The sequence below is a fragment of the Ammospiza nelsoni genome, chromosome 8 (genome assembly GCF_027579445.1).
Source record: "Ammospiza nelsoni isolate bAmmNel1 chromosome 8, bAmmNel1.pri, whole genome shotgun sequence".
Classification (NCBI taxonomy): Eukaryota; Metazoa; Chordata; class Aves; order Passeriformes; family Passerellidae; genus Ammospiza; species Ammospiza nelsoni.
The window spans coordinates 17,755,846-17,780,827 of NC_080640.1; the positions used below are offsets into that span (position 1 = coordinate 17,755,846).

The following is a 24,982-nucleotide window of genomic DNA, read 5'->3' on the forward strand; positions in this document are numbered from 1 at the left end:
GTAGCCAAATGGTTCTTTTTTATCTGCATAGTAAGTCACAATGTGGGAGATGATTCTGAATCCTGGGAGAATTAAGATGAAGTGTATGCAATGTCCTGGCACAAGTGTCCTAAATGACTACAGTGTTCATCCCCATGCCTGCTGATGGGCCCCTCTTGCCTGTCAGACCCCCTTGTCCCCAGGCTGCCACCACCTGAACCCACGAAATGGGAGATAATGTTAGCTAGAACTGCTAGGGAGTGGTGGTCCTGTTCCAGCTATGGGATGGGATAAGTGAAATGGGCATGAGGGCCTGCAAAATTGCCAACACATCCAGGAAACCTGAGAGGATACCTAATACTGCCTTCCCCATCCCAGCTGTCTACCCCGCAGCCTCCAGCTGTTTATGCCTCACCTGCTCGTACAGAGGTTTTCTGTACTGAGGGAGGGAGTTTCTCATTTCCCCTCGACACAGACCCGTGTCCTTTGGGCAAGAGGTGTGTGTGTGCAGAGAGGATGCTGAGGCTGGAGATGGAGCATCCCTGTCTAGCCCTGATGCCACCCTACAGGCACGGCGTGGACAGAAACGACAGGGAAAGGGGCGAGAAAAAGCGGAGAGCTGAAGGGGGCAGGACTCTGGGAAGCGCAAAGGAGTCAGGAGGGAAGGAAGAAAGCGCGGAAAAAAAATAAAAAAAAGGAGGAGAAAGGGGAGGAGATGAAAAGCAAAGGGAGAAGGGAGGACCGCGCGGGGAGGAGGCGAGAGGCCGGGGAGGAGAGGAGGGAGGCAGCTCGGCAGAGGGGACGGGACGGGACCCGGCGCCCCGCGGGCCATGCGCCTCCTGGCTACGGCGCTGGCCGCCCTGCTGGCCACGGCCCCGGCCCCAGGTAAGCGCCAGCGGGACCCGATCCTCCCTCGGCCCCGGCGGGACCCGAGCCCTCCCCCGGCCCCCTGGGACCCCGGCCCGCCTCGGGCAGCCCCCGGCCAGCGCGGAGCGGGCCGGGTCCCGCAGCAGCGGGCGGCTCGGGCGGCGGACAGGCCGCGGGCCAGAGCTGAGGGTCCGGGCCCCGGGGCCCCTCCGCCCGGCCGGCCGCTCCCTGCCCCGCTCCGCTGCCGCTCCCCCGGCTCCCGGCAGCAGCGCTTCTTCGCAGCGATCCCATCCTGTTTAGAAAAGAAAGCCAGACTTCCATGCAAGTTCATGGAAATGGGTCCTCGGCTGTCTTCTCCGCCAGGCAAAGCCGAAGGAAAGGGAGATTCGGCGTTGTTTTTTCCACAGGTGCCCTGATCCTGTTGGCATCAGGTGGAAATGAAACCTGTAGGTCACTTGTAAAAAGCGTCCTCCCTTTAAGACTCTTTATTCCTCTAAAAACAAAGGCATATTGGACAACGTTATGTGTCCTGAAGCTGCAGAACAGACACAGAGTCTGGATCTGAACTTCCAGGTGCAGTGAGCTTACAGGGGTGGGGAAACCTTGCTTATTTATGGCTAATTAAAGACTTGCATTCGAACTCCACTGCAGAAGGGCAGGAGATGATGGAGGCGGAGGTTTGGTTCAAGTCCGTCTTTAGTCAATGCAGAAGTTTTCTCTGAGGGGGAGCTTCTGACTTGTGAAACTTGCTGACAGATCTGTTCAACTGAAAACAACTGGTTGTTTTTGGTGGTGTTGCTAATCAGGTCCTAATTATTTTTATTTAAACAAAAAGCTTTGCTGCTTCTTGGCTCATCTGCTCTTTTTAACTGTAAGGAAATCAAACGAAAGCAGGCTTTGACAGTAGCATAGCTTCACTGAACAAACTACAACACAGATAAAAGCCATCCCATATGCTTCTGGTCGTGACAAGATGAGATCAGAAGGTAACGCCCTCCAGTCCCCAGCTCTCAGTCCTTGCAGCACTGGAGGCTGGGTTGCAGATTCTGCCCGTAGTCTCTGGAGGAAGAGAGAGAGGCCTGTATACAGCACTAAACCTGGGCTGTGAGCAGCTGAGCGCAGGAACAGCCCCACTCCTATCTCAACTGGAGTAAACTGGGGTTCTCCCACAAAACCACAGCCATGCTGGAGCTGCTCACCACGTGTAAGGACCCAGTGACCACTGTAAGTCCTCTGGCACTGTTCCAGCACAGACAGGGGAGAGGCCCTGGCATAACAAAGTTTCTGGGTGCTAGAAGTATAGTTTTTTATACTTTTATATTTGGTACTCCTGACAGTGCTGTTAAAGTGTTTTGCTGTGTAATATGGCAGAGAGCAAAGTCCAAATCTAGGTAATTCTTGGACTTGAACTAGTGCAAGCAGAAGTGGACTATTTTCAAACTGGAATTTTTTGAAACAGAGTTTAGGCAACAGTCACCTTTCCTGAGTCCCCACTGGCTACTGAGCAATGCTGGTGGAACATACCAGAGAAGCAAACGGGTAAAATGTTGGGATGGGAGCAACTAAGCAAGCTCATTGCAAAAAGGAGAGAAGTTTGATGGTTAAGCACACTGCAAAGAAATCACCATGTCTCTGACTCTCTCTCCTCCCATTCTATAAATAATTTCCCTTTTCAAGCAGAAACGAGACAAACTCTTGTGGTGAGCTCCACCTGAACGGTTACATCGTATTATACTGGGAAGGCAGAAGAAGATAAACAGTGATTCCTCACTTGAACAGCAATCTCAAGTCTAGAAATTCAATGCTATGTTGGCACACAAGCCTGCTCTTAAGTTGTGAGGTCTCCTGCTCTTGGCAAGGAGCCCATTACAAGGGTAAACCTCATGTTGGGGCTGACCAGTGCCTGCTAAAGACAGGAGGAAATGTCCACTAGTGTCTGAGAGCCTTGAATGAGGGTTTTGCTTTCCACATAGGAGGGAAATGAACTCTTTCCTTAAAAATCCACTGTTCCTCCTCCAATAAAGTCACATGGATACTGTTTTTCTGCTTTATATAAAGCATTACCTGACCCTGTTCAACATGAACTGATACCATGATAACAGCAGCATGAGATTTCCAAAACTCTTCCCATTGCTGTACTTGTGCAGCTGCACCAATGGGAGCCACAGAAGGAAGATAAGGAGATAGGTTCCCACTGATCAGAAATGTGAAGGATGCAAAATTTGGTATGTCCCTATAAAAAGGCATGTCCCCAGAGGAAAAGTAGAAGCATTAGGTATAAAATACCAATGTTTGTAAGAGTGTAAACAGCTAGAAAGGGACAGAATCTGTCCATCATCACCATATCTGACTTCCTCTGCATTTTCTCTTGGGTACTTCTTGGCACTATGTTCTGCCTAGTTTGGAATTAAGCAATGATTTCTTTTTATTTTTGCCTTTTATTTTGGGATTCTGTGTCACAATTACTCCTAGCCAGCTTTTTCAAAAAAGAAATTCACATGTCAGGAAAATGACATAATTGTTTTTCTTTAGAGTTTTCATGACATGTTCATAATTTCAGTAGAAAAAATATCTGTGTTTTTCATTTACCAAAACCATAATTTTATAAATGATTTATTAAACATTCATTGTTGAAATACATGTGAGGACACCAAAAAGTGTTGAAAATCTCAAAGTTATTCCTTGTTTACTAAGCAGCAGAACCTTCAAATTTAATCTTATTTTGATAGCAGAGACAGCCATTTACTGGCTTCCCTTCTGCTGGTAAAGCACCAAGGTTGGTAAGTCCAGAGAATCATAACTGAAGTTTCATGCCTGGAAAGCTTTTGGTGGGATTCAGCCTTAATATTAAATTTCAACATCCTGTTCTACTTTTATGCTTTCTACAATCCAAAATAACCTCTTGCTTTGGCATTTACGTAAATTGCAGACAAATGCATTTACGTAAAATGCAGACAAACATAATGCACGAATAATTTTATCAATAACCTCATCCATGCTTGGCTGCAGTTTTTTCAATAGTTTTGTTTTAAAACCCAAACAGTTCTTTATACAAAATATTTTCTCCTTCATAACAAAAGAATAATGTCTACTTGGAATAGACGTGCCATTCAGTAGAGATTTGGACAGAAGTGGCACAAAATAATTATCATACTATTAATTTTCAGAATTCTTCTCAAACAGTTGCAATGCAACTTCTTTTAATTTAGTGGATTTACTGTATGTAAGGTGATATAATTCACCACTTCATTTCACTGCTTCACTGGGACTATAAAACCAGTGTCTCTGTCTCCAAAACTCCTTCAGAAATAGAATGGAAATACTTTACTTGCTTATTTTGAAGATAAATATATGTTTGTGTTTCAGGAGCTGATGTCAGACAATAGTCTCTGCCAAAACACTCATCCCCTTTGTTAAAATGTTCCTTGCTGATGTGTTAGAAAAGTGTCCAGAAATGAAGAAAATCATTTTCCCAGAGTTGCAATTCTCATTAGAATTTGAGTACAGTGCAGTATTCACATAACAGGAAGTTTAGAGGACATTTCATGCTTTGCAGAGTGCATTGCAGGGAGTGCTTGCTCACTGCTGGAATATGGTTCTCTCTCTAGTGGATGCCCTCAGACCAGTAGATTACACATCACAAGTCATTTAGGGAACACATTGCCACAATACAGCACTGGTCAGAGATAGATCACTCTCTGATATGACTAATCAGGACTTTCTTAATGTGCATTAGAAAGGAAATAAAATGAGCGTTAATTCCCATGCCTCAGAAAATCAGTCCAGTATAAATCAGTTATGTCAGGAAAGGGAAAACTTCCTCTATTTAACTATGGACACTTTTTTCAGCCTTCACCTATACTGGCTATTACTAGTGAGACAAAGAACTGGTCTAAGTGATGGTTTAGGATGAAAAACATTGAAGACAAGAATCAGAAATTAATGGAACAATGGAATAATCATTTGTCCCCATATGATCTCTTGTCATATTTTGTCATGCAAATACTGTCAGACTAACTTAAATTTGTAGTTAGAAAATCTAGTCTGATGAACTTAACCCAAGTTTGAGATGACCATTTGATTATGACAAGAAGAACATTACTTAAAACAGAGGACATGGGGAATGGTAGGATATAGAGAATCCAGTGGTCTTCCAGTGATAATGTAAGGAACAGTATGATGTAAGGTCTGCACAAATGATGTCTAAAAGAAGTAGACAGAAGCATGCACGTTGAAGTGCTAACCTTATTAAATCAGCATAAGAAGAGGACAGCACATGGGAAAAACTGAGCATGGGGTAACAGAAGTTGAGCAGAAATTAGTACAGCTAAGTCACATATTTGAGGATTAGTAAGAATTTCTTTGATATGCTGGTGACTGAACTGCAAATGACAATGAAGGGAAAACACCCAAGTGTGCTATTTATTTGTCACCTGACATAAGTCACATATGAAAGTATCATGAGAAAGGACAAGATAATTCTGGGATGTACCAGGCAAGGTATATCCCAGTCAAATCTGAGAATTACTGTGAGTATTCCACAGGACGTTGGAGAACTCCAGACACTGCCTGTAACTGCAGTCAATTACATTAAAAAAAAATACAATCAAACCCAAAATTGAAACTGTAACCAATGCAGAGAAGGGCTGTAAGGGTGAATAGGGAAGACACTACTCTACTAGAGGAGACTAACAGAGCTTGTCTTCTTTAGCTCAACAAAGCAAAGGCTGAGGCCAGATAATTGCTTTGTATATGGAATCACGAAGTAAGCTCTAGAGAAGAAAATGCTATTTTAAGCTTAAAACTGGCACAGGAACAAATGAGCATAAACTGGGTATTGAAAGCAGTTAGCCTGGAAGTCCTAAGAAAGATGCAAGCTGTCAGAAGAGCTGGTCACAGAGCAGTTTCCAGAGTTGTTAAAAGACCAATAAAAGATTACGTGAAGTTGGTCCTGTGACAGTAGCAAGGTGTCCATGTCAGCTCTAGGTTATTGATTGTGACAGGAAAAATGCTGGGGCAGACTCACTGAAGGAGGGCCTCATGCCATCCTTAACATTCAGAGAGAGGCAGACAGTGTCAGGTTCTACATTAAATTATTGCATTAAATTACTGCCCACTGAACAGATGCCATCAGTTTTCCTGCTGTGGGTTTGCATGCTGGGACAGATTATGGTGCTGTTGTACCAGTATGGAGGATTCTCACCATCTTTTCTTTCCTTATAGATGTTTGTGAGGCTTTAAATGTGACAGTCTCTCCTGGACCAATGGTGCAATACTCTGAGGGGGATAATGCTACCCTTTACTGCCACATTTCTGAAAAGAGGAAGACAGACAATTTGCTGGCTGTGCGGTGGGTCTTCGCTGCATCACCTGCCCAGGAGCACCTGATGATCAAAATGACAAAGTTTGGGTCTGTCCAGTATTATGGAAATTATACTCATCATTTTCACAAGCAAAGACTTCATCTTCTTAAAGAGCAACATGGAACTATGTACAAATTTCTTATTTTAAGCCTCCAGCAAACAGATCAAGGACATTATATATGCAAAGTACAGGAAATTGGCAAACACAGAAATAAGTGGACAGCATGGTCAAATGGTACAGCAGCTACTGAAATAAGAGGTGAGAGATTACTGATTTCAAGTCTTTAATTTCTTCTTGTCCTGTGATCCCTTTTTTTCCCCTTGTAAAGTCACTTATAAGACATTTGAATTTAGATTATATTTGAGTGTAATCTGTGGATAGGAGAAGAAAACCTGATATTCACCTTTTGCCTCTCTCTTAGTGTTTCCCTTGGTCTTAGTTCTAGCCTAGCAGAAGTTGGTAAGTAGCACTTTTACTATCACTTCAGTACTATTGTTTATATCACTTGCAGCCAGAAAGCAGAGCTAGAGAACCAATGGCCAGCCTGCTGGTGTTGAACTTGGGATAAAATGACCAGCAACAAGTGGCAGATGTGAACCAAGTTGAAAACAAGCCATCCCTTTGGGATGGAATAGCTCAAATCTTAAATCACCACACCCACCCTTTCAGAGATGGGTGAAGTTGGATTTTGAGAACAGACTCCTTTGCAGAGGTGGTTTTGTTTAGCAGCTGTGCCATCAGTGCAAGCTGGCAAACTACCCCCCTGCTTGTACCTCTTTAAACAGACAAATTGGTATCTCACAGGGACAACTTTAAAGATAATGCCACAAAGCAGTGTTGAGTGTTTTTTCATTCACTGAATGATGTAAGTTCCTAAATGCCTGTAGTAGAAACATATGGATTTTTCAGGAGTCCTTGGAGATGGAATGGCATGTTCCAATTAAGTGGCAGCAGAAGAAAAAGCAATATAAAATATTGTCCCCCACCTGTCATACTCTTCCTCACAAAGAGACACTCCACATATTTCACAGCTTCTCAGGCTATTGCTAATTATAACACTGAAACCTTTCATTACTTTTCATAGCTAAACTATGGAGTTCAGATCAATGGAATTATTGAAAAGAAGGAAATCCATAATTTTTAAGTCCAGTCCTTAAATAATATTTATACCCAGATTTCTAGTATGAGTCCATATGAATATGTAATCAGAATAGGGATTTGAGGCCTCATGACTTCATAATTTTCACACTATCTGCTCAGCTGTATTGCTGCTCTCCACTTTAAATGGCCCAAAGCAAAGCAGGAAACCTGAGACCAGAGAGGAAGGCTGGCCAGCCTGTAGAGAGTTTTTGACACCCTGTGGGGCTCTGAAGCAAACACCACAACCACCCTGGCCCATTAAAAGCATATTTATTCTAACTGTAAATCTAGATTAAAGATACCAAAAGGTACCTGAAATATTGCGTGTCTTTAAATGTCATAGCAACTGTTCTTCCACTCAAAGCCTCTTGACTGGAAACAAAGGACCATCTTTGCTAGCATTTGCCTAATGCACCCTGAGTGCACAGTACCTGCTGTGCTTGAGAGGGAAGGCAGCTCTTTTCCAAGTACTGATAAAGTTTCCAGTTTTCCCAAAAGTAACACTTGGGCTTTTCAAGGAAATTTTATTCCAAACGCATTTGGTATTTTGTATTATGATCAGTTACACTTTTTATTGCAAAGGGATTTACTTATATTACAGTTAGACCCAGGATACAACAAAAGGAGCAATACAAATTGCCTGAAGCATTTGGATACTTTAAGTTGTACTGCTTGTGCTTTATCAAATAAGGTAGCAGTGTTCCACCACATCACAGTTGCTGTGTTGCCTAATGTTTTGTTCCAGTAACGTCTGCAGTTATGCCCAAATTCAAAATAGTATCTTTATGCTAAAGCATCAGACAAATTTCTTAAAACTTTGCACATCAAGTAGAGGCAGAAATAGAAGAGTCCCTTTAAAAAAAAAATATTTACACAGAAAGAGGAGATTTCTGTGCAAGATGCAGATTTCCAGGGGGAAAAGAAAAGGGTAATTCTGCCTCTTCAAAACGTGTCTTGCTCTTGAAGCAAGTTGACAGCTGGATCTGTAGTATCTACTGCTAATAATTTATATTCAGATTTTGTTATTTGCTAGCAAGTTTGCTTGTGCAAATTTGCATAGGCCATTAATAAGCTGCAAATACATTTTGTCACAACACATAAATTTGTAAAAATACACATATTGGACTTACATAAAAACAATTGAGTTACAGGCTACAATTCCTTACCGTGTAATGATGTCATTTAAATTTTACTTACATATCTGGCTTGTACTTTAGTGGCAAAATACATTTCTTTGGAAAAGAAGCCTTTTTGTGGAGATTGAATCCTTACAGTTTTCTGTTCCTGCACTTGTGTCAACTACAGCAACTCTGTGGTGTTTTCAGAAGGTCCACCTGAAATCTGAAATTTGTTGCAGTTTGCCCATTTCAGTGTTGTGAATACAAGACATCAGATAGCATTTATAAAAAGGCTATTGTTAAATCTTGTTAATAAAACCAAGAGAAATCCACATGCCAGTGTTTTCCAAGGAGTGCCTCCTAATCCAGCCACACAATGGCAGATAGTCTTCTGTGTAATATAAGGTCAACCTTTTCTCCTTCCACCTATTCTCATTAAAGGCATCTCTTCCTGGACTTGTGTCATCAATGTCAGACTGAAACCAAGTCAATTATAGCAGAGAATACACAAAAAGTCAAATTTATCAGAGACAAAAAAAAAATCAGAAAAATGGTTCTTCTACTCCCTTCCTGTCAGAAAAATCAAAATAATCAGTATTCTTCTCGGAACAGTATTCAGCACCCCAAAAACATAATTTACAATTAGGCAATCCCTCACAATATGCACGTCTCTTAGGAAGATGTTCCAAATGGTTTACAATCAAGAGAAGAGACTACTTATAGGAGGACAAACATAGAAAATTAGGCAGTCCAACTATAATCCTGCTGACATGGACAACAAAAACAAGGAGATGATCACAACAATCTGTCTTGTTGGGAAGCTTATTTATCAGAATTTCCCACAGAAGAAAGTCTGACTTTTTAAATATTAGTTACATGTGGCAATTTCTAACAGTAAAAATTTTGCAAGATACACGAATGCAAGATTCTTTTTTTTTCCCAAAATGAACAAAAGCCCTTTTCTCAGAGACGTTATCCTGAAATACTTGCCAAAAATTTACACATGTGATGCTTTCATGTAAAAAATGAGTAATTTGTTAAAATATTCAGGATGAGCTTCCCATCCCAATTGAAGAGAAGATTTCATTAGTCCTGAAACTTGTATATCCACTGATCTAGCCTCACCCTTCACATGCCTGCAGGGCACTCCTTAGTGAATTCCCTTGCCAGTAACATGCTTGTTCTCTAATGATTTGCCACTTGAAGCTGTCTTGGAGGTTCAGACCTCACTGGCAATCTGGAGGACATTGCCAGATTCCCATTTCATTGCAGTGACTGCTAGAGAAAGAAAAATCATGGAATTGGCCTAATCATCTAATCTGATATCATAAAAAATATCAGCATGCATAAACAATCTAGCTGAGGAGAGCAGAGGGGGTTTTGAACAACATTTCAGCAGTCAGAGCATTTGGATTCTGGTTCTAGGCTGTACAGCTGTTATGATATTGACGGTCATCCATCCTCCTGAAACAGAGAGGACAAGTCTGTGACAATTCTGAACTGTTTCATCAAAATGCAATTAGACAAAGCAAGATCTTGGGGCACTGAAGTCTAAGGGAAAATACATTTACTTCCAGAGGTTTAAACTTTTTATGCCGCACATTTTTAAATTTTTGTCATATCTTGTTTTGTTTCTTTCAGTGATTTCATCAAAATCTTCTGATCATCCCACTTTCAAGAAAAATCATGAAGCTTGGAAGTTTTTTGAAGGTAAAGATACATCTGCTACTGTGTTTATACATTATGTTAGTTTAGTCCAATGGACAGGACTAAACTAAAGTGCCCCAGATCAGGGCCAACTTTGCTAGTTCCTGTGCAAACCCAGCCTTACCTGAGAAATCATCCCACAAAGTACAAGAGGTTCTGGAAAAAAGAGAGTGGAAGAGTCCAGCTTCAGTTTCTCATATATCTGTTATGGCCAATGGGAAATAACCACTGGAAATATGTTACACACCTGAATAAAAGCCATGAGGGGAGACTAAGGCTGCAGTTTGAAAAAGAAAAAAAAAATAATCATACAAAAATTTGAAGCCAATGCTGCCAGCAGAAGAAGCAATTGCAGACTTCCTTCTTCCCCAGCCACTCAGCACTCTCCCTACTGCCACTTTTCTTGTTTTATTGTGTTTGCTTTTTTTCTTTGTTACAAAAACAAAACAAAACAAAACAGCTGTTTGAGCTGGGAAATAACCCAAATGAAGTCCTTTTGGGTTTTGAGTTGTTGCTCAAAAAATCTCCAAACCAGTTCTTTGTTTGCTCCTGAAAGTCACAACTCATAAGCACAGTTATGACTATTTGCTTTTATGCAGACTTCAACTGAATTTCAAACTGAGCAGGATACTACAGGAAAGTTTCAAGAGGGCTAAACTACTTCTGAACTGTTACTCTAAATCTATTGGAGCAGATTCTATTTAGATCTTGTAGCTTTTCTCTTGTCCCATTGTCATGAATCATCAGCTGCAGCAGTGACCATCATCTGTGCTTGGTTTCAGATCTGTATGTGTACGCAGTGTTTGTGTGCTCCATAGGAATCATCAGTGTCCTCCTGTTCACCCTTGTCATTCTCTGCCAGTCCCTTCTCAACAAGAGGAGATCCACAGGTGAGTGAAATGCCATTCTTGATGACTGCAAAGCCCTTGCCAAAAAGGGGGGGCAGGGGGAGAGGAGAAGAGAATGCAGAGAAAGCAGGAAAAATAAATATTTCCTTACCTTGATTGTAATTTTAATTAAAATTAGTGGGAAGAGAAACATTCTACTGGCCAAATTAGATTACAGGCATTTTCTTCCCTTTAAATAGAGAAGAAATTAAACTAAATTTGTTTGGACTTTTCAAAAATCTTCTATCTTTGCACCAACATAAGTTGAAAGTAGTTGGAACTTCCTTCAGAGAAGACCAAGTGCTGAATCATTAAGTTGCATTCTGACCAGAAGCTAAAATTTTGCATGAGTCACGTTTCTCCAAACATGTAGAGGGGTTTCAAAGCAATCTTAACTCTGTTCTATTTTATTCTCCTTTCTTGAGTAGCTGTCAATATTCTTGGGAATTTGAGGGGTTTTATCAGCACTATCTCGCAGTATTTTCTGAAACTAAAGCATCATTTCAACATTCAAATCTGTCTTTTCATAATGATATTTCAAGGTCAAGGGTTACTGTGTCAATCTTGGCCTCAGAGAGGGTTTCTCAAAGAGGCTGCATCAAAGCAGCGTTGTTGTAAACAGAAGTGCTATTTCAGATCTGTGGAGTAACCAGTGCAGGCTGTACTTTGATTTCAGTTTGAAAGTGGTTTATTTGGAGACCTCACACAAGCTGCAGGGATGAGATACCAGCACACTTAGCAGCCACCATGTCAGAGGAGAGTGTAAGGACCACCTCTGAACAGAAGCTTTCAGGAGGAGCCTGGTTAGTGAGTTGCTCTGTTAATGACAGGAGAGAATGATGACTTTGCTGCCTACACAGGTCCCATGAAGGAATGAGTGACTCAGATACACAAGTGAGAAGACATATAAGCCAGAAATAGATGTATAGAGAGAAACCCTTGCCTGACCGCAAACACATTTCAGACTGTGGTTCCATCTTCCTGGTAGTGCACTTAGCAGAGTAACTCTGATTCTAACTGAACCCAACAACTCTGCCAAGAGGAATGAGCAAGATCGATGTTATTCTTCTTATCCTGTTAAGTGATGACAAAGGTTTTGTGCCAAGAGAGTACCCACACTTAAGTATGTTGGTCATGGTGAGTCACCCTGAAGCCACAAGCACTAGACTGATGTATCCCAGTTTTTCTTGAGCAGACATTGGGTTAGAATTTGCTTGGTTTTGTCAATTTACTGCTGTGAGCACACAAGCAGCTTGAAGGAATGATCTATTTACATTGAACCAACACCAGCTAAATATTGAAATAATATACAGTATAGAATAAGGATTTACAAAAGAGAAAAAGTAGGTGCTTCTGAGCTGCTAAAACCTTTCTTTGCTACCCAAATATCTGAATATTTACATGCTCAAAAACGTGTCAGCACTGTAATGAGCATTCCTTTGCTCCTGAGGGATTGGGCCTACTGTTCTCCTGTAGATTTAAAAAAGGCCTGACAGGTAGATGGAAGCACTGCCTTGACTGGCTTAAACATTGTCTCTGCATTAGTCCAGCTCCTGGTGCCCTCAGTATCTATTTTCTTAGGACCAAAATGCACCTCCCTGGAGCTATATAGCTCCCTTAGAATGGGAAAGTTTAGCAAAGTCCAGATATGAAAACTTTCCCATAGAGAGGGGCGGGGTCATGTTAGTGTCTGCTTTTAATGTCCCCCTTTAAAGAACAGAGAATGAGAAGGTAGGGGCACATCTGTGTTGCATTCAGCTTCACATCATGACCCAGGGATGCACTCTCTCATCCTTTTGAGATACAAATTGGCAGTAGGTCGACCAGAAGAGCCAGAGTCTGTCCTTTAAGAGAGGCATAGAAGCCACAAAGCCACAAAAGAGCATCTTAATAACCCTGGCTCCTAAAAGGCTGCAGTGGGGGCAGCTGCCCTTGCTCAGGACTACTGACTCAAAGGAGTATGAAGAAGGATTTACACAGCTCACACACACAGCTGTCAGAGACAGGATGATGGCTGGACTGGACCTCTGATCTGATCCCAGAAGGGATCCCTTTATGCCTGTGGCCACAATCTGACTTACAGTAGCAACAGCCGTGGCTCTTGTGGGTGAATGGTTTATTTCAGGCTTCTGGAAACAAATACGGGCACCACAAGGGAAATACAAGTCTTCAAAGTAAAATTACTGGCCTGCTGTGCTTTTCCTTAGCAGGCTGTCTTTTTACTGGGCTGACCACTGGAATGTGTGTTGCCCAGCATTTCCACAGCAGATTTTTTGGTGTTTTTCAATACATTCCCCTCTCCCAAGACTAGCTATGTCTTCTTCAGTCAGACTGCATTGTAAAGCACAATACAATGTATGGTGACTATCATTAGCTCTCCCAGTGTAACAACCTGGCAACTCCACCATCTCAGCAACACAGGTCTGTCTGCAGTGCTCATTTGAAACTCATAAATTATGTTGGTGTGAAGCCGCATTTTCTTTCTTTTTTTCTTTTCTTTAACAGTGAAGCATTACCTGGTGAAATGCCCCCAGAACAGGTAGGAGATTACACATCTCTTTGCTCTAAACCAAGGTACCAGTTCTGGATTTGTTTTGCTATGTGTGCTGAAGAATAGGAGTAATGTTTTCAAAATGCTTATGGGAACATAAAGATTTGCTGATACCTGACTCCTGAACATGCCTGGTGTGCATGAAAAGGGAGAATCTGCCTGGGCCAGCTGTGGGTCCTGCAGGTGTTCCAGTGACAAGCCTCTCCTTGATGCTCTGAATTGCTTTCTGAAGAAGCCTACTTTCATTCTGTGCTGGTTTCTAGGGTTCCCCAACACCTCAGGGGATGGTAATGATTTAAACTCTCCATGCACACAGACCCAATCACAATGTTACCCAGGGAGTCCCACACCCAGGGAGGGAGTGGGGTTCAAAAGCAGATTATCAAGGCCCACAGTCTGTTCCCAGCTGAAGACTCAAAGAGATGGCAAGAATTCTTCTGCTGCAGTGTTAATCACTGTCCCTTTAAATACCATCAGCTGCCAAAAGTTTTTTATGGTGTGGCTATAAAGCTATAATGATTTCCATTTTATGATTTTCCTGATATGTATATTGGACTGGAGCTGCAGTAACAATATATGACATATTTTACAAACAAAAAAGATGAAAGAGGGCTGCCTCATAACAACTCAGAAACACAGCTGTTTCCCAGTTTTCAGTGACAGAAACCATGTGTTTCTAGCCTTGCAGTTTAAATCCAGTACCTCTTGGTATCACATGCTGTTTCTCATAGTCTCTTTGGACACTGTGGGATTCAATGCCAAGTATAGCATACCCTAGATCCTCCAACAGTGTGATTTTACTGCATTCTCATGGGATTATCATGGTATTCAATCTAACTGCCACTCAGATGGAAGTGAAATCAAAACAAAGCAGCACAGGGTTCAGGAGAGGCCAGTACAAACCAAAACTTCCACGTTATTTATGGACAGATCTTTGTTCTGTGACCTTGACCAGCCATTGCACCACCCAAAAATTTAGAGACAGCTCAGCAGTTTTCATTTCTTCCTGCATGTTTTTGCTTTCCCCCTTCTTTATTAACCACTGGGACAAAGTTGGAATTACAAAAAAACAAACAGAAAAGAATGGGCAGGGGGAGGAAACCAAAGTATATTGGTAGGGAACATAAAAAGAGGAGAAAAATGAGACCCAACTGAAAAAATGGAGCATGGCAGTCAGATAAAAATGCACACTGCAAACTCTGGCTCCCTGGGAATAGATGATGTGGAAGTGATACTGCTGCAAACACTGAACTTAGGAAGAAAACAAGCCAATGTGATTTCTTCACCATTAAACAGATTCTCTAGAACTGAAAGAAATACATGACTCTATATGGATAAAAACATGGTTTCGTGTATTTCAGTGTGACAAGTTATGCTATTGAAAGCCTCAATCACACAAATGCGTGCCTAAAGTGCATTGACTTTGGGGCTTTAAAATTAAATACCTATGAAAGTGTTACCAGCATCATAATTATGTTTCACACTTGGCACCATTTGTTTTCCATCCTCTGCTCAAAACACAAACCATCACTTCCTTCAAACTCATTGCTGTTCACCTGCAAATTCCTTGTCTTGGAACTTAATTCAACACATTTAGACCCAAAACCTACTGTCTAAATATCCATTAGGCCAAACTGATTAACTAATTTGCATGAGATTCTTGTCATTTAAAATTACTACAGTGCAAAATTCAGCCTTGATTAGAGAAGCTCAACTTCAACTCCCTTAGTGATATTTCAAACACAGGGTAGAGTCCACTTTCAAAATTACATTAATAGTCTGGTGTCTAAGAAATGTCTGTATTCCCACTGCAGTAATACCTAAGCATCTTAAAATATTTTATGTCCTGACATCAGAATGATATTTTTGCATTTGATTGGAATCTAAAGCACAGTGGGCTAAATTATTTGCCCCAGGTCTCACAAAATGGCTGTGGTAGAAAAGAAAATTAAATCCAGATTTCCCGAGTATAACAAAGCAAATGTTTAGGTTTTGGGTTGCTACTTGACCAACAACAAATTAAAGAAAAAAAATGAGTTGACCAAAACCCATTTCTTTACCACATTTTAAAAATAACTACCTAAATAAAATAGTACAGTTATTTTTAGTTTTCCAAACCACCTAATTCAGTTTTCTGGTATTTTCTTTAAATATCCTTCTTCGTATTATTTTCCTTGTTATTGGATCATTTTGCCAGTTTTTAGATCCAGAAACCCCCAGGAGGTGAAGCTTTGAAAGCAGGGACATTTTTTTCTGTCTTTCATATTTGTGTTGGCCTGAACTCTCTAGTCCTTCAGTTACTGCTCTTCTGGAGATAAGTAATTGGGGGTAAATAAAGAGTTTTCACAGAAGGCTGTCCTTCTCAACACCTTGGTTCCACAGTGCCAATCTCACATTACAGGAGCACATTCTGCCACACAGAACCAGAAACAAGAATCCAGAAATCCCTGGCACCTTTTCACACAGCTCTCCTATCTGGAAAATATCCAAGTAACTTGAGTTCACTCAAGTGAATTTTTTGTCACCCCCCTGCAGACCTTTGACAAGAGAAAATAGCTGACTTAGATGACAACAGGAAGAGTTCCACGTCCTAGACTCTAATAAGGATAACAAAGCCAAAATTCAGTAGTTTTCCAGGTCTGGCAACAGGTTGGGGCAGCTGCTGCCCCGTTCCATGATCATTACACATCTTCCACAGAATACCTCCTCAAGCACCTATATTATTCTTGCTCTCTATAAACTCATTAGATCCTTCAAGAAATGCACCACATGACACCGTTGAAATAGAAGCCCAGGGGCTGAAGAAGGAGCTGGAGATAAAATACTAACTTTCCTTTTAGGCACAGAACAAGACAAGCTCACAAAGAGGCAGTGTTTCAGGGCCAAGGAGTCTTTTCTGAGCCTCCTTGTTTGGTTTGAGGAGCTCAGTTCTGAGACGGCAAGTATAGTTATTGTATCTCCCAGAATTAGTTAACCCTGTGTGGCCCTGGCATTTAAAATAAATCTGCAAGTCTCAAATACATTTCTTTGTAGCTTCACTTTTCTGGCAAAACAGGAATAATAACTAATGCAATTAATTGACATGAAGCTTTTTCATATATTGTGCCTAAAGTTATGTCATAACAACGGCATCTTTAGGCTACATATCTGCCTTAACGACCTTGGATTATTAAAACTAAAAGCATTTTAAAAAAAGCATTCTCATCTGCTTTTTGGTAGTCTTTCTTCTTAGTAGTTTGCTGTTTGTACAAAGAAGCCAGGCAGAACAATTTCATTTTCTGCTGGTTTTAAACCATTTCATCTTGATTTTAGTATAGAAACAGATGGTTGTTGTGGGATAGGTTCATAGTAGAGCAGGAAGACTTAGAAATTGTTTCAGTCCAGCCCCCAGTTTACATAAAATATGATTTGTTTGTAAATTGTGAACATATTTTATTTTTTAAGCACTTTTTAGAAAGTTTGGCAGCCAAACTATGTTTTTTACTGAGTACATGAAGTAGAACTCAGGAATACCAGCAAACCAGAGTCTTTTTGCAATCCACATAAGTGTAAATCCAGAGTGATTTTACCAGTGGTAGTGACATTCATTTGAATTTACAATTGTGTAAAATGTGTCTGTAATTTTGTTGTTCTTGTGTGGGCAATATCTGAGACCTCTTAACTTTCATTAAGCCTTTTGCCCTGAATATTTTATTCTATTAATATAAAGAATATTTTATTCTATTAATATAAAGAGATTATGCAAAAGAATCTGGAGAGGAACAGGAACTTGGGACAAATGATTTAAAATTCAGTGAAATAAGTGTTATCAGTGTTACAACCATGGAGACCCTGGTTGTGTTCCATGGCACGGTGGAACTCACAGCACAGAAGAGAAATGTCCCTGTTGAAGCACAACCAAGCTTCCCTAACCCTCCCCAGGGTGAGCCCAGGGGCAGATGCAGCTGAGCAGCCACTGTTTGCCAAGTCACCTCCATCACTGTAGTCCTCATAACTGAATAGTTTACACTCTCCCCACACCCCAGCTGTAAGTTAAGATTCCTTTCAGTGCCACTTAAGCCAGGACAATTTATTCCCCCTTTATCTGCAAGCAGGGAGCCCCTGCAGAGTCAGTTCCCACAGCTCAGTGACCCACAGTGACGGCCGCTGCAACCTGACTGCAGCTCCAAGCCTGAATATCCAAAGCAGGGTTTTGATCTCAGCCTTTGGGAGGTGATAAGGGTAAAAAATCCAGCAGATAGGAGTCTGTTTGCAGTATAACTTGTATTCTTCCCTCATAGCTAAGAGCACCTTTTCAGCACAGATGTACTGGGGAATGCCTGATTAGAGAGTGGAGCAGAGCTTCTTGTTTTATATTCCCTGGGCACACTGCCCCCCTTGAAGAAGCCAGATTTTGCAGATGTGGGTTTTTGAGCTGCCTGAAGACATGCTGCATGCTCTCCTAGTCCCTCAGCCAGTCTTATCCCAGAATCTGTGTCAGGTTTTGCTTTTCCATACACTTCCCATGGGAGCTTATGCAACTATTGCAATCTGCCTGAGCCTCTGAGCCTCGAGGGCAGCTGGGCAGAAGTTCACTCTGGGTGCAGCAGTGGGGTCATACATGCTTTTAAGGAATAGGTGCTGTGAAATTAATCTTGTTTAAACCTGACAGTCTGCATTTTCTATGCCAAGATGAGTGAGATTCTTTGAGTTTCTCAGCCATACTATATGGCTGAAAAAATGCAAAACCCAGAGCATTTCCAACCCCCATAAGAGGTTTTTCATTTTATACCCAGATCACATTCCAGGTTGTTGGGCATGGACTCCCACAAGTGGAAGGTGATGTGTTTGCATGAACTCACAGGGACAAACTTTCATTCCCTCCATTGCCTTCATTTTCCCCTCACCTTTGGGCCTGTGCTTTGCAGCTCTGGTGAGACAGTTACCAGTGTGACGAGCATGTCCCCTCTACAGCCTAAGAAGATAAAGAAAAAGAAGGAGAAAGAGAAACTGGAGCAGCCACCAGCCATCCCAGCAAAAGGTATGAAAATAGAGGCACAGAGGTATTTCAAATCCTGAGCACAGCCATGGAGGGACAGCAGAGTGTGAGATGTCAGGAATCCTGCACTTTGTCACAATCTCTGCCTGTTCTTGCTCCCATCTGGGGGGGAGGAAATGCCCTGTACCTGCCGTGGGACAGGCTGGCACCTCCCTGCAGCTTTAGACATCCTGAGATGCTACTCAGTGAGTCCAAGCAGGAGGTCTCAGCTCCCACTAACTAGAGGAGAGAGAGGAACCTCTGCAGCAATATTCACCCTCCTCAAAGAGAAGATTAACGTTAGGCAAGTTGAAATTACTTGTTGGGGGTATTCTGACAGAAGCCAGCACACTGCACTCTTTAAAACTGCCCATGCACTTGGGAAGTCAAGCAAACTGAGCAGCTAAAGATCAGCCTCTTGGGGACTTCATTTTCCAAGAGGATTTGCAATTCTGGGGTCTGTCTCACGAACTCTTGGGTGTACGTTCTAAGCAACACTGCCAGTGCTAAGCCAGTGGGAGAAAAGAGGGAAAGGACCTGAACATTTGCTGTGGCTTAGGTCACAAATTATCAGTTCCCAGGGAGTAAATTGCTCTAATGTTTGCATGCAAACAGCATGTCTTGCATATCAGATTCTTTAATTTTATGAATTTTTCTAATCCAAAACATTCATTATGTTTCCTTGTAAGATACCTGAAATATGGTTAAACTCATATATAAGTACATGCATTTCCTTCTAATTTGCTATTAATATGTGATTTATAGATTGCTAATACATATACTAAAAATGACAATGAATTATAATTATGTGAAATGATGCTTTAATATTTATTTTTGTAGCTCCAATTGCCAGTAATTTCCCAAAGCCCAAGCTCTTGAAACCTCAAAGAAAATTGATCCTGGTGAGTAACTTTCTATGACATAATTTTCTGTATATTTTTCTCTCTCAATAGAAATGCTGTAATGTTGCCAGAACTCTAGGTTCGGACATTATAAATTGCCTTAAAAAATCATACAGGTGGTTTTTTTAAAAAATAATAATTTTTCAAATGATGAATCATCTTGGTTCTTTTCATTTTGAGCATTATGTTACACTGGATTATGTTTTCCAGCTTTCTAACAGTTGTCATGTCTACAGACTTGGCCTGTCCTTAAATGAAACCTGCCATTCATTCTCACGTGCTTCTAGCAGCTGGTGTTTTGGAAAAAAATACCAGTTACTGACAGAATCATAACTGTACTATTCACACTTCTTTTGAGACTTTTCAAGTGAGAAATGAGGTGCCATATTCTGCACTTCATTGGTGTAAGTCAGAAGTGCCTTGAATTGCAGGAATAAGATGAATATATATAGCTCATACTAAGGAAAACACCTTCATATTACAGTTTCTCTTGGGTTTCTCAAACAAGTTTCTGTTTGAAAAATACCCTTGCAGATATGTGCCAGACAAATCAGAGGGTTGGTGAGATGTTTCTCTGCTTTCATATCAAAGTAGTGCCTGGACAAGACATCCAGTGGTAATAGAGTGACAGTTTTGTACCAACTCACTTCAGATGCCTACAGCTGCTGTGGCCTGCTCTGTTCTCTGTGTAGGCAATAAAAAGAGAGATGAGTTAGAGTTGGAGCCTGATGCTCCTGGTAATTCAGACTACTGCTCTGAGTTGCCATTTGAGAATCCTTTCTTCCTTCTCTGGCAATAGAGATCCCAGAGAGATCAACTTTCTATATTAGGTGAAGGTGGGTGCCTAAAAATATGCCACTGGAATAACTCAAATGCCATGTGATGGTTTCACTTTCAGGTGAGGCTTTGAATTGGGAGCCTTCCCACCAATTGCCAGTAAATAATTTCTACTTTTTACAGCCCTGGATACCTGGTCATAATGCCAGGTGACTTAAGAACAGCTCAGCTAATACCTGAGGCAATTTTATTGCTTGGGTATGGAGCTCATGGTCCTGCTGGGATTGCCCCTCAGCCAGGCTCTGCTTTTACGGATCAGGCTGTGGTAGAGGAAGAGGCAGAGTTTTAAAACTCCATGAAAAAGGCCTTATGCTGACATGTGGCAGGCCAAAGCTATTAAGAGGACAAAGACACAGATGAGAGCACTTGGCCCCATGGGGAGAGCCACCCTTTGCTGTGCATCCAGAGTAAATCCCAACACCTGGGCATATCAGTAATCAGGCAGCCTTCAGCCCTCTTAGGAAAAGCTCTCACCAGTTAAAGCACTCAGATCCTTCCTGCAGGTCAATAAAGCACATCAACACACTCTGAACTTGAAGGAAATCTGCTTCCAGATACTTTCTCTTTCTGGAATAATTCCAAGGATAGCCCTCAAATAGCCATTGCTCTTCCCTTCCTGCTACACAACACCTGTGAAGGTCCAAACACTGGATGTGAGCAGGAGCAAAGCCTTTTCAGACAATGAAATCAGCTTTGTCTCCCATAGCACGACTGAAGGTCCCCACACTGCAGGCAGACAGCACACTGTCCTAATGCCTTGCTGTTGGACTGCAGTCAGGCAGCTGTTCCCATGTGTTGCTCTCCTCCCTTTCCTATTTCACCTCAGAGTCCCCCTGGAGAGATGCAGCAGCCCCCAGACAGTTCACAATTTATGGACTTGAGTTAGTTTTAAATTAAAAAGTGATGCAACGAATACAGACTCACCTAGCTATAAAGTGCATTAAGGGACAAAGTAAACGAAGCCAAAGTCAGTCTGTAAGACACATTCAGAAGCTGAGCAGGGCACTTCACAGAGCCGTTTCCCAAGTCTGTTCCTCTTACCTCTTGTTACAACACAGTTGTCTATGTTTTTGTATTCTCAGGAAAAAATGATCCATACTTTCTGCTTTTAAACTACTTTTTTTTTCTCAGTGAGGAAAATGAAACTAATTGAACTTAAGTTTAAAGAAAGATAAAAATACAGAAAATACAGAGAAAAAGACATAAAATACATCTAAATGAGACTATTTTTAATTTTAGTAAACTTGTCTATTCTAATTCTCAAAATATTCTCAGATTTTAAATTTTCCATCTGCTTTGGGGCAAAAAAATTATCATCATCCTGCCAAATCTCTGCAGGATAAAATAACCTTTTCTTTCCAACTGTAATGATTGCACAGCTGGTGTCTACACTAGGTCTTTTTTCACTGATGGCACACTTACCATGTAATCACTACTCCAAAGACAGACACAAATTGCTGAGTTTCTGGGCTACTTCTGCATCTTTCCTGTGCAACCCAAGGAAGAGACTATATTGGGGCACCAGGAGAATATTCTAGAAAACTTAAGCTAACAAGCTAGAGTATAAAGGAACATTACAAAATAATTCCAGTGTTTTGGGAAATTTTTTGTAATAGCCTAAATACCAGCAAAATTATTTCCAGAGGACATATGCTTTTGGTTTCTTGAAAGATGTTTATAATAAGCTAGAGAATTTCTTTTGTTGTTAACGTGCTAGAGTGGGTTGCAGTATAATTTTACAAGAACACAATAACCTGGATAAAATATGGACATAATCTCAATGAAAATTAAAAAAAAAAGAGAGAAAGCCTAATACCAAGTTCAATTGCACAGCTTTGAGCAAAGCCTTTTAAATACTCTGCTTAAGTCATATTGCTTTTGCTTTAGCCAGACTAACAATTCTATGCTCCCCCTGTTGCAAAAATATTCCCCATCAGTGTCATTCTCTATTAGCATCAATGAGAAATGTGTACAGATCAAAGGAAATAGAGATGCTGAAATGCAAAAAGGGATGTTTTTTATAGCATGCAAAAAGCACAGAGAGTCATTATGAAAAAGAAAATTCTGGGGGCCCACAAACTCTCCTCTCTAAGGGCTGTTCTGCTCTAGCTTTAAGTACTTAGCCCTTTGAGTTGGTAGAGATAAATCTTCTACTTCCTCAACCAAATTTTCTGGTAAGGCTTTCATTGCCTCATAGAGATTAGCTGTCATAGCCCAAGAGTGTCAGTTGCAGAACATCATCTAAATGAAAAGGCTTTAGTGTCTTCATGAAGGTTTAAACCATCAATCTGAGGAGCTCCTGTGTGATTCACTACAACCAATGGAAAGGATGCAACTTCAGGTTGGATCAAACCTTCAAATCTTCACTTATGCAAAATTTTTGTTAACTTCATCATTTTCACACTAAATTTTAAAGGGAAGAGTATCTGCTCAGATAAGACAGGCTGTAGGGAATCTTCTGATTCTGCCACTGACATGTGCACTCTGCTATATCATATAAATATCACACTTTGAAATCAGGTATAAATCTCCTCTATTACAAATTATCCCTTGGGCTTTGTTCTTCAGACACATCCATGTAAGTGTCACAGTCCACAAGAGTTGGCTTCTGCTTCTTGAATATGAATCTTGAATACCCTCTTGAGTACCCTCTCTGTTGAATAGAGTACCCTCTCTGTATATATAGAGTATATCTGGTTGTTCCCCAGCACAGAGTACATGTTGTTCCTGTGTGACTTGTGGAGCAGAGTCCTCCCAGTGACCATGGTGCTGAGCTGTTTAACAGAAGCACACTTCTGCCTTCAGACAGCATGGACAGCACTGGTTATTTCAGTATGGACTGGATCACCTGTGGCTCACGGCTACGTGGTTACTGAGATCTGCTTCTGATGATGATCTAAAAACTACGAAGGGATTATGGTTATCTAAGGCAGAGGGAAATTTCTAGCAGTCAGTATTTGGCACAACTAGTAGGATTCCTCAGTACTCTTAACTGTAGGTACCATTGGCCCTTCCCTTGAGAAAGAAAAGGGAAGTCAAACATACCTGCTCAGTCATTTGTGAATTCTGAAGCTGGGAACAGTCAGGTCTTTGCTTCTACTGGATGACTTAAAATTAAAAGCTGTGCCACCCTCTAGTAGAAGAGTTTCTTCCTCCACATGTAACAATGAGTGATGATTTAAGCTCCCAATTTCTTAAGGCAATATTGATGTCCACAGACTTCCAGTAAGAACATACATATGATATACAAAGGGGTGGTGAACAGTTCTTCCCTTGACTCCTGTTATTCTTTAATAATTTCATTCAGTCTTCATAATTCCTCTCTCTGTAAGATGAATAATCTTTTTTTTTCCAGTTTCTCCATAGATTGTGAGATGTCCATAGGACATGAATATCATTTGCACATTCAGGTTGGCACTTGGAACTCAACATACTCAAAGCTTCTGAGTTATTCTTGCTTCCCCATTCAGATTGAAGTTGCTATCTTTACTGCCAAGAAGGAATAATTTGTATAAATATGTAAAATTACTTGCTGGATCAGTGTTGAGGCTTGTGTATTTACAAAATGCCGCAGTAGATGATTTTTGTGTTACTCCAAAAATTTGGAGTAACAATAGTGTCACCAGTGAAGTGGAAACTTTTAATTACTTTGTTGGCTTTTTTTTAATAATAAGAAGGAATCAGCCTGATTTCCAGCAATGCTGGTTTAGAATCTAGGAATAACTATATATGCAACTATGAAAGCCATGGAGCATTAGCAAAGGTGAGGATGCTCTTCCCCCAAAACCCATTCAGTGGGACTTATCAAATCATCTTCGTCCCTGACTCTGTAATCATAACTTCTGTGAGATTCAATAACAAAATTTAGATGCAATGGTGAATGAGTCTTCACAAACTGTTGTAGATATTGTTCTCAGGGAGTGTAGGAAACATTTCATGCTATAGGGAGTAAAACCCAGGCGTCTTAATGGGAAAAACCTTTTTAACTGATAACGCCACTAAAAGGCATAATTATTACTCTCCATATTTTCCAATGTCATATTTCTTAGCTTTAGCACTGAATGTCTTTCTTGATATTTCAACACTCTTACTGGCCAGTAGATGGATTTTTAGAGGATAAGTCGTTTTGCAGATCTAGCTTCAGAACTTCTGCAGAAGTAATTTCTGAAGCTCCTCTGTTACAGGGGAATCTCTGGCTTTCTGCTAGCAATCAAGTCACTGGCATTGGTAAACACTTGAAGCTCTTAAAAAAAGGAATCTTTTCCTGACTTCTGAGTTATGATACAATCTTAATGAGGAAGTCATTCCACTGAAGTTCACAGGATTTGAGCATTCACTGTATCTGTGGCCCTCAGGAGCACTACTGATTTTAGCAGAAGAAAGGCCACATATTTTAAAGGGAGGGATTTTCCAATATAGATTTTAAAACAGGACTGTCAGATCCTTTTCTCTCTGAAGCTACTCAGTCAGTTTTCTCCTGCCTGACCCCACTGCCAGCATGTGCTTTCCCCAGTCTCTGGTGGCCCAGGCAAGGGAGTTGCAGCCCATCCACCAAACATGCTGGATCTTTGCTTCAGCACATCCTCACTTTCACCCCCATCACTGACCCTTCA

General features: G+C 41.1%; 1 protein-coding gene across 2 annotated transcripts in view; it reads left to right on the forward strand.

Annotated features, from left to right (window-relative positions):
* The first annotated feature begins 747 nt into the window (after positions 1-747).
* VSTM4 (V-set and transmembrane domain containing 4) overlaps positions 748-24,982 on the forward strand; it is a 32,146-nt gene continuing 7,911 nt past the window's right edge. For both annotated transcript variants that reach the window (XM_059477556.1, XM_059477557.1), the window contains exons 1-7: positions 748-864; positions 6,070-6,468; positions 10,110-10,178; positions 10,958-11,065; positions 13,568-13,601; positions 18,521-18,633; positions 19,471-19,532. In XM_059477556.1, the coding sequence (XP_059333539.1) occupies positions 810-864; positions 6,070-6,468; positions 10,110-10,178; positions 10,958-11,065; positions 13,568-13,601; positions 18,521-18,633; positions 19,471-19,532 (840 nt within the window). In that variant the 5' untranslated portion in view covers positions 748-809. The remainder of the gene's footprint in view (positions 865-6,069; positions 6,469-10,109; positions 10,179-10,957; positions 11,066-13,567; positions 13,602-18,520; positions 18,634-19,470; positions 19,533-24,982) is intronic.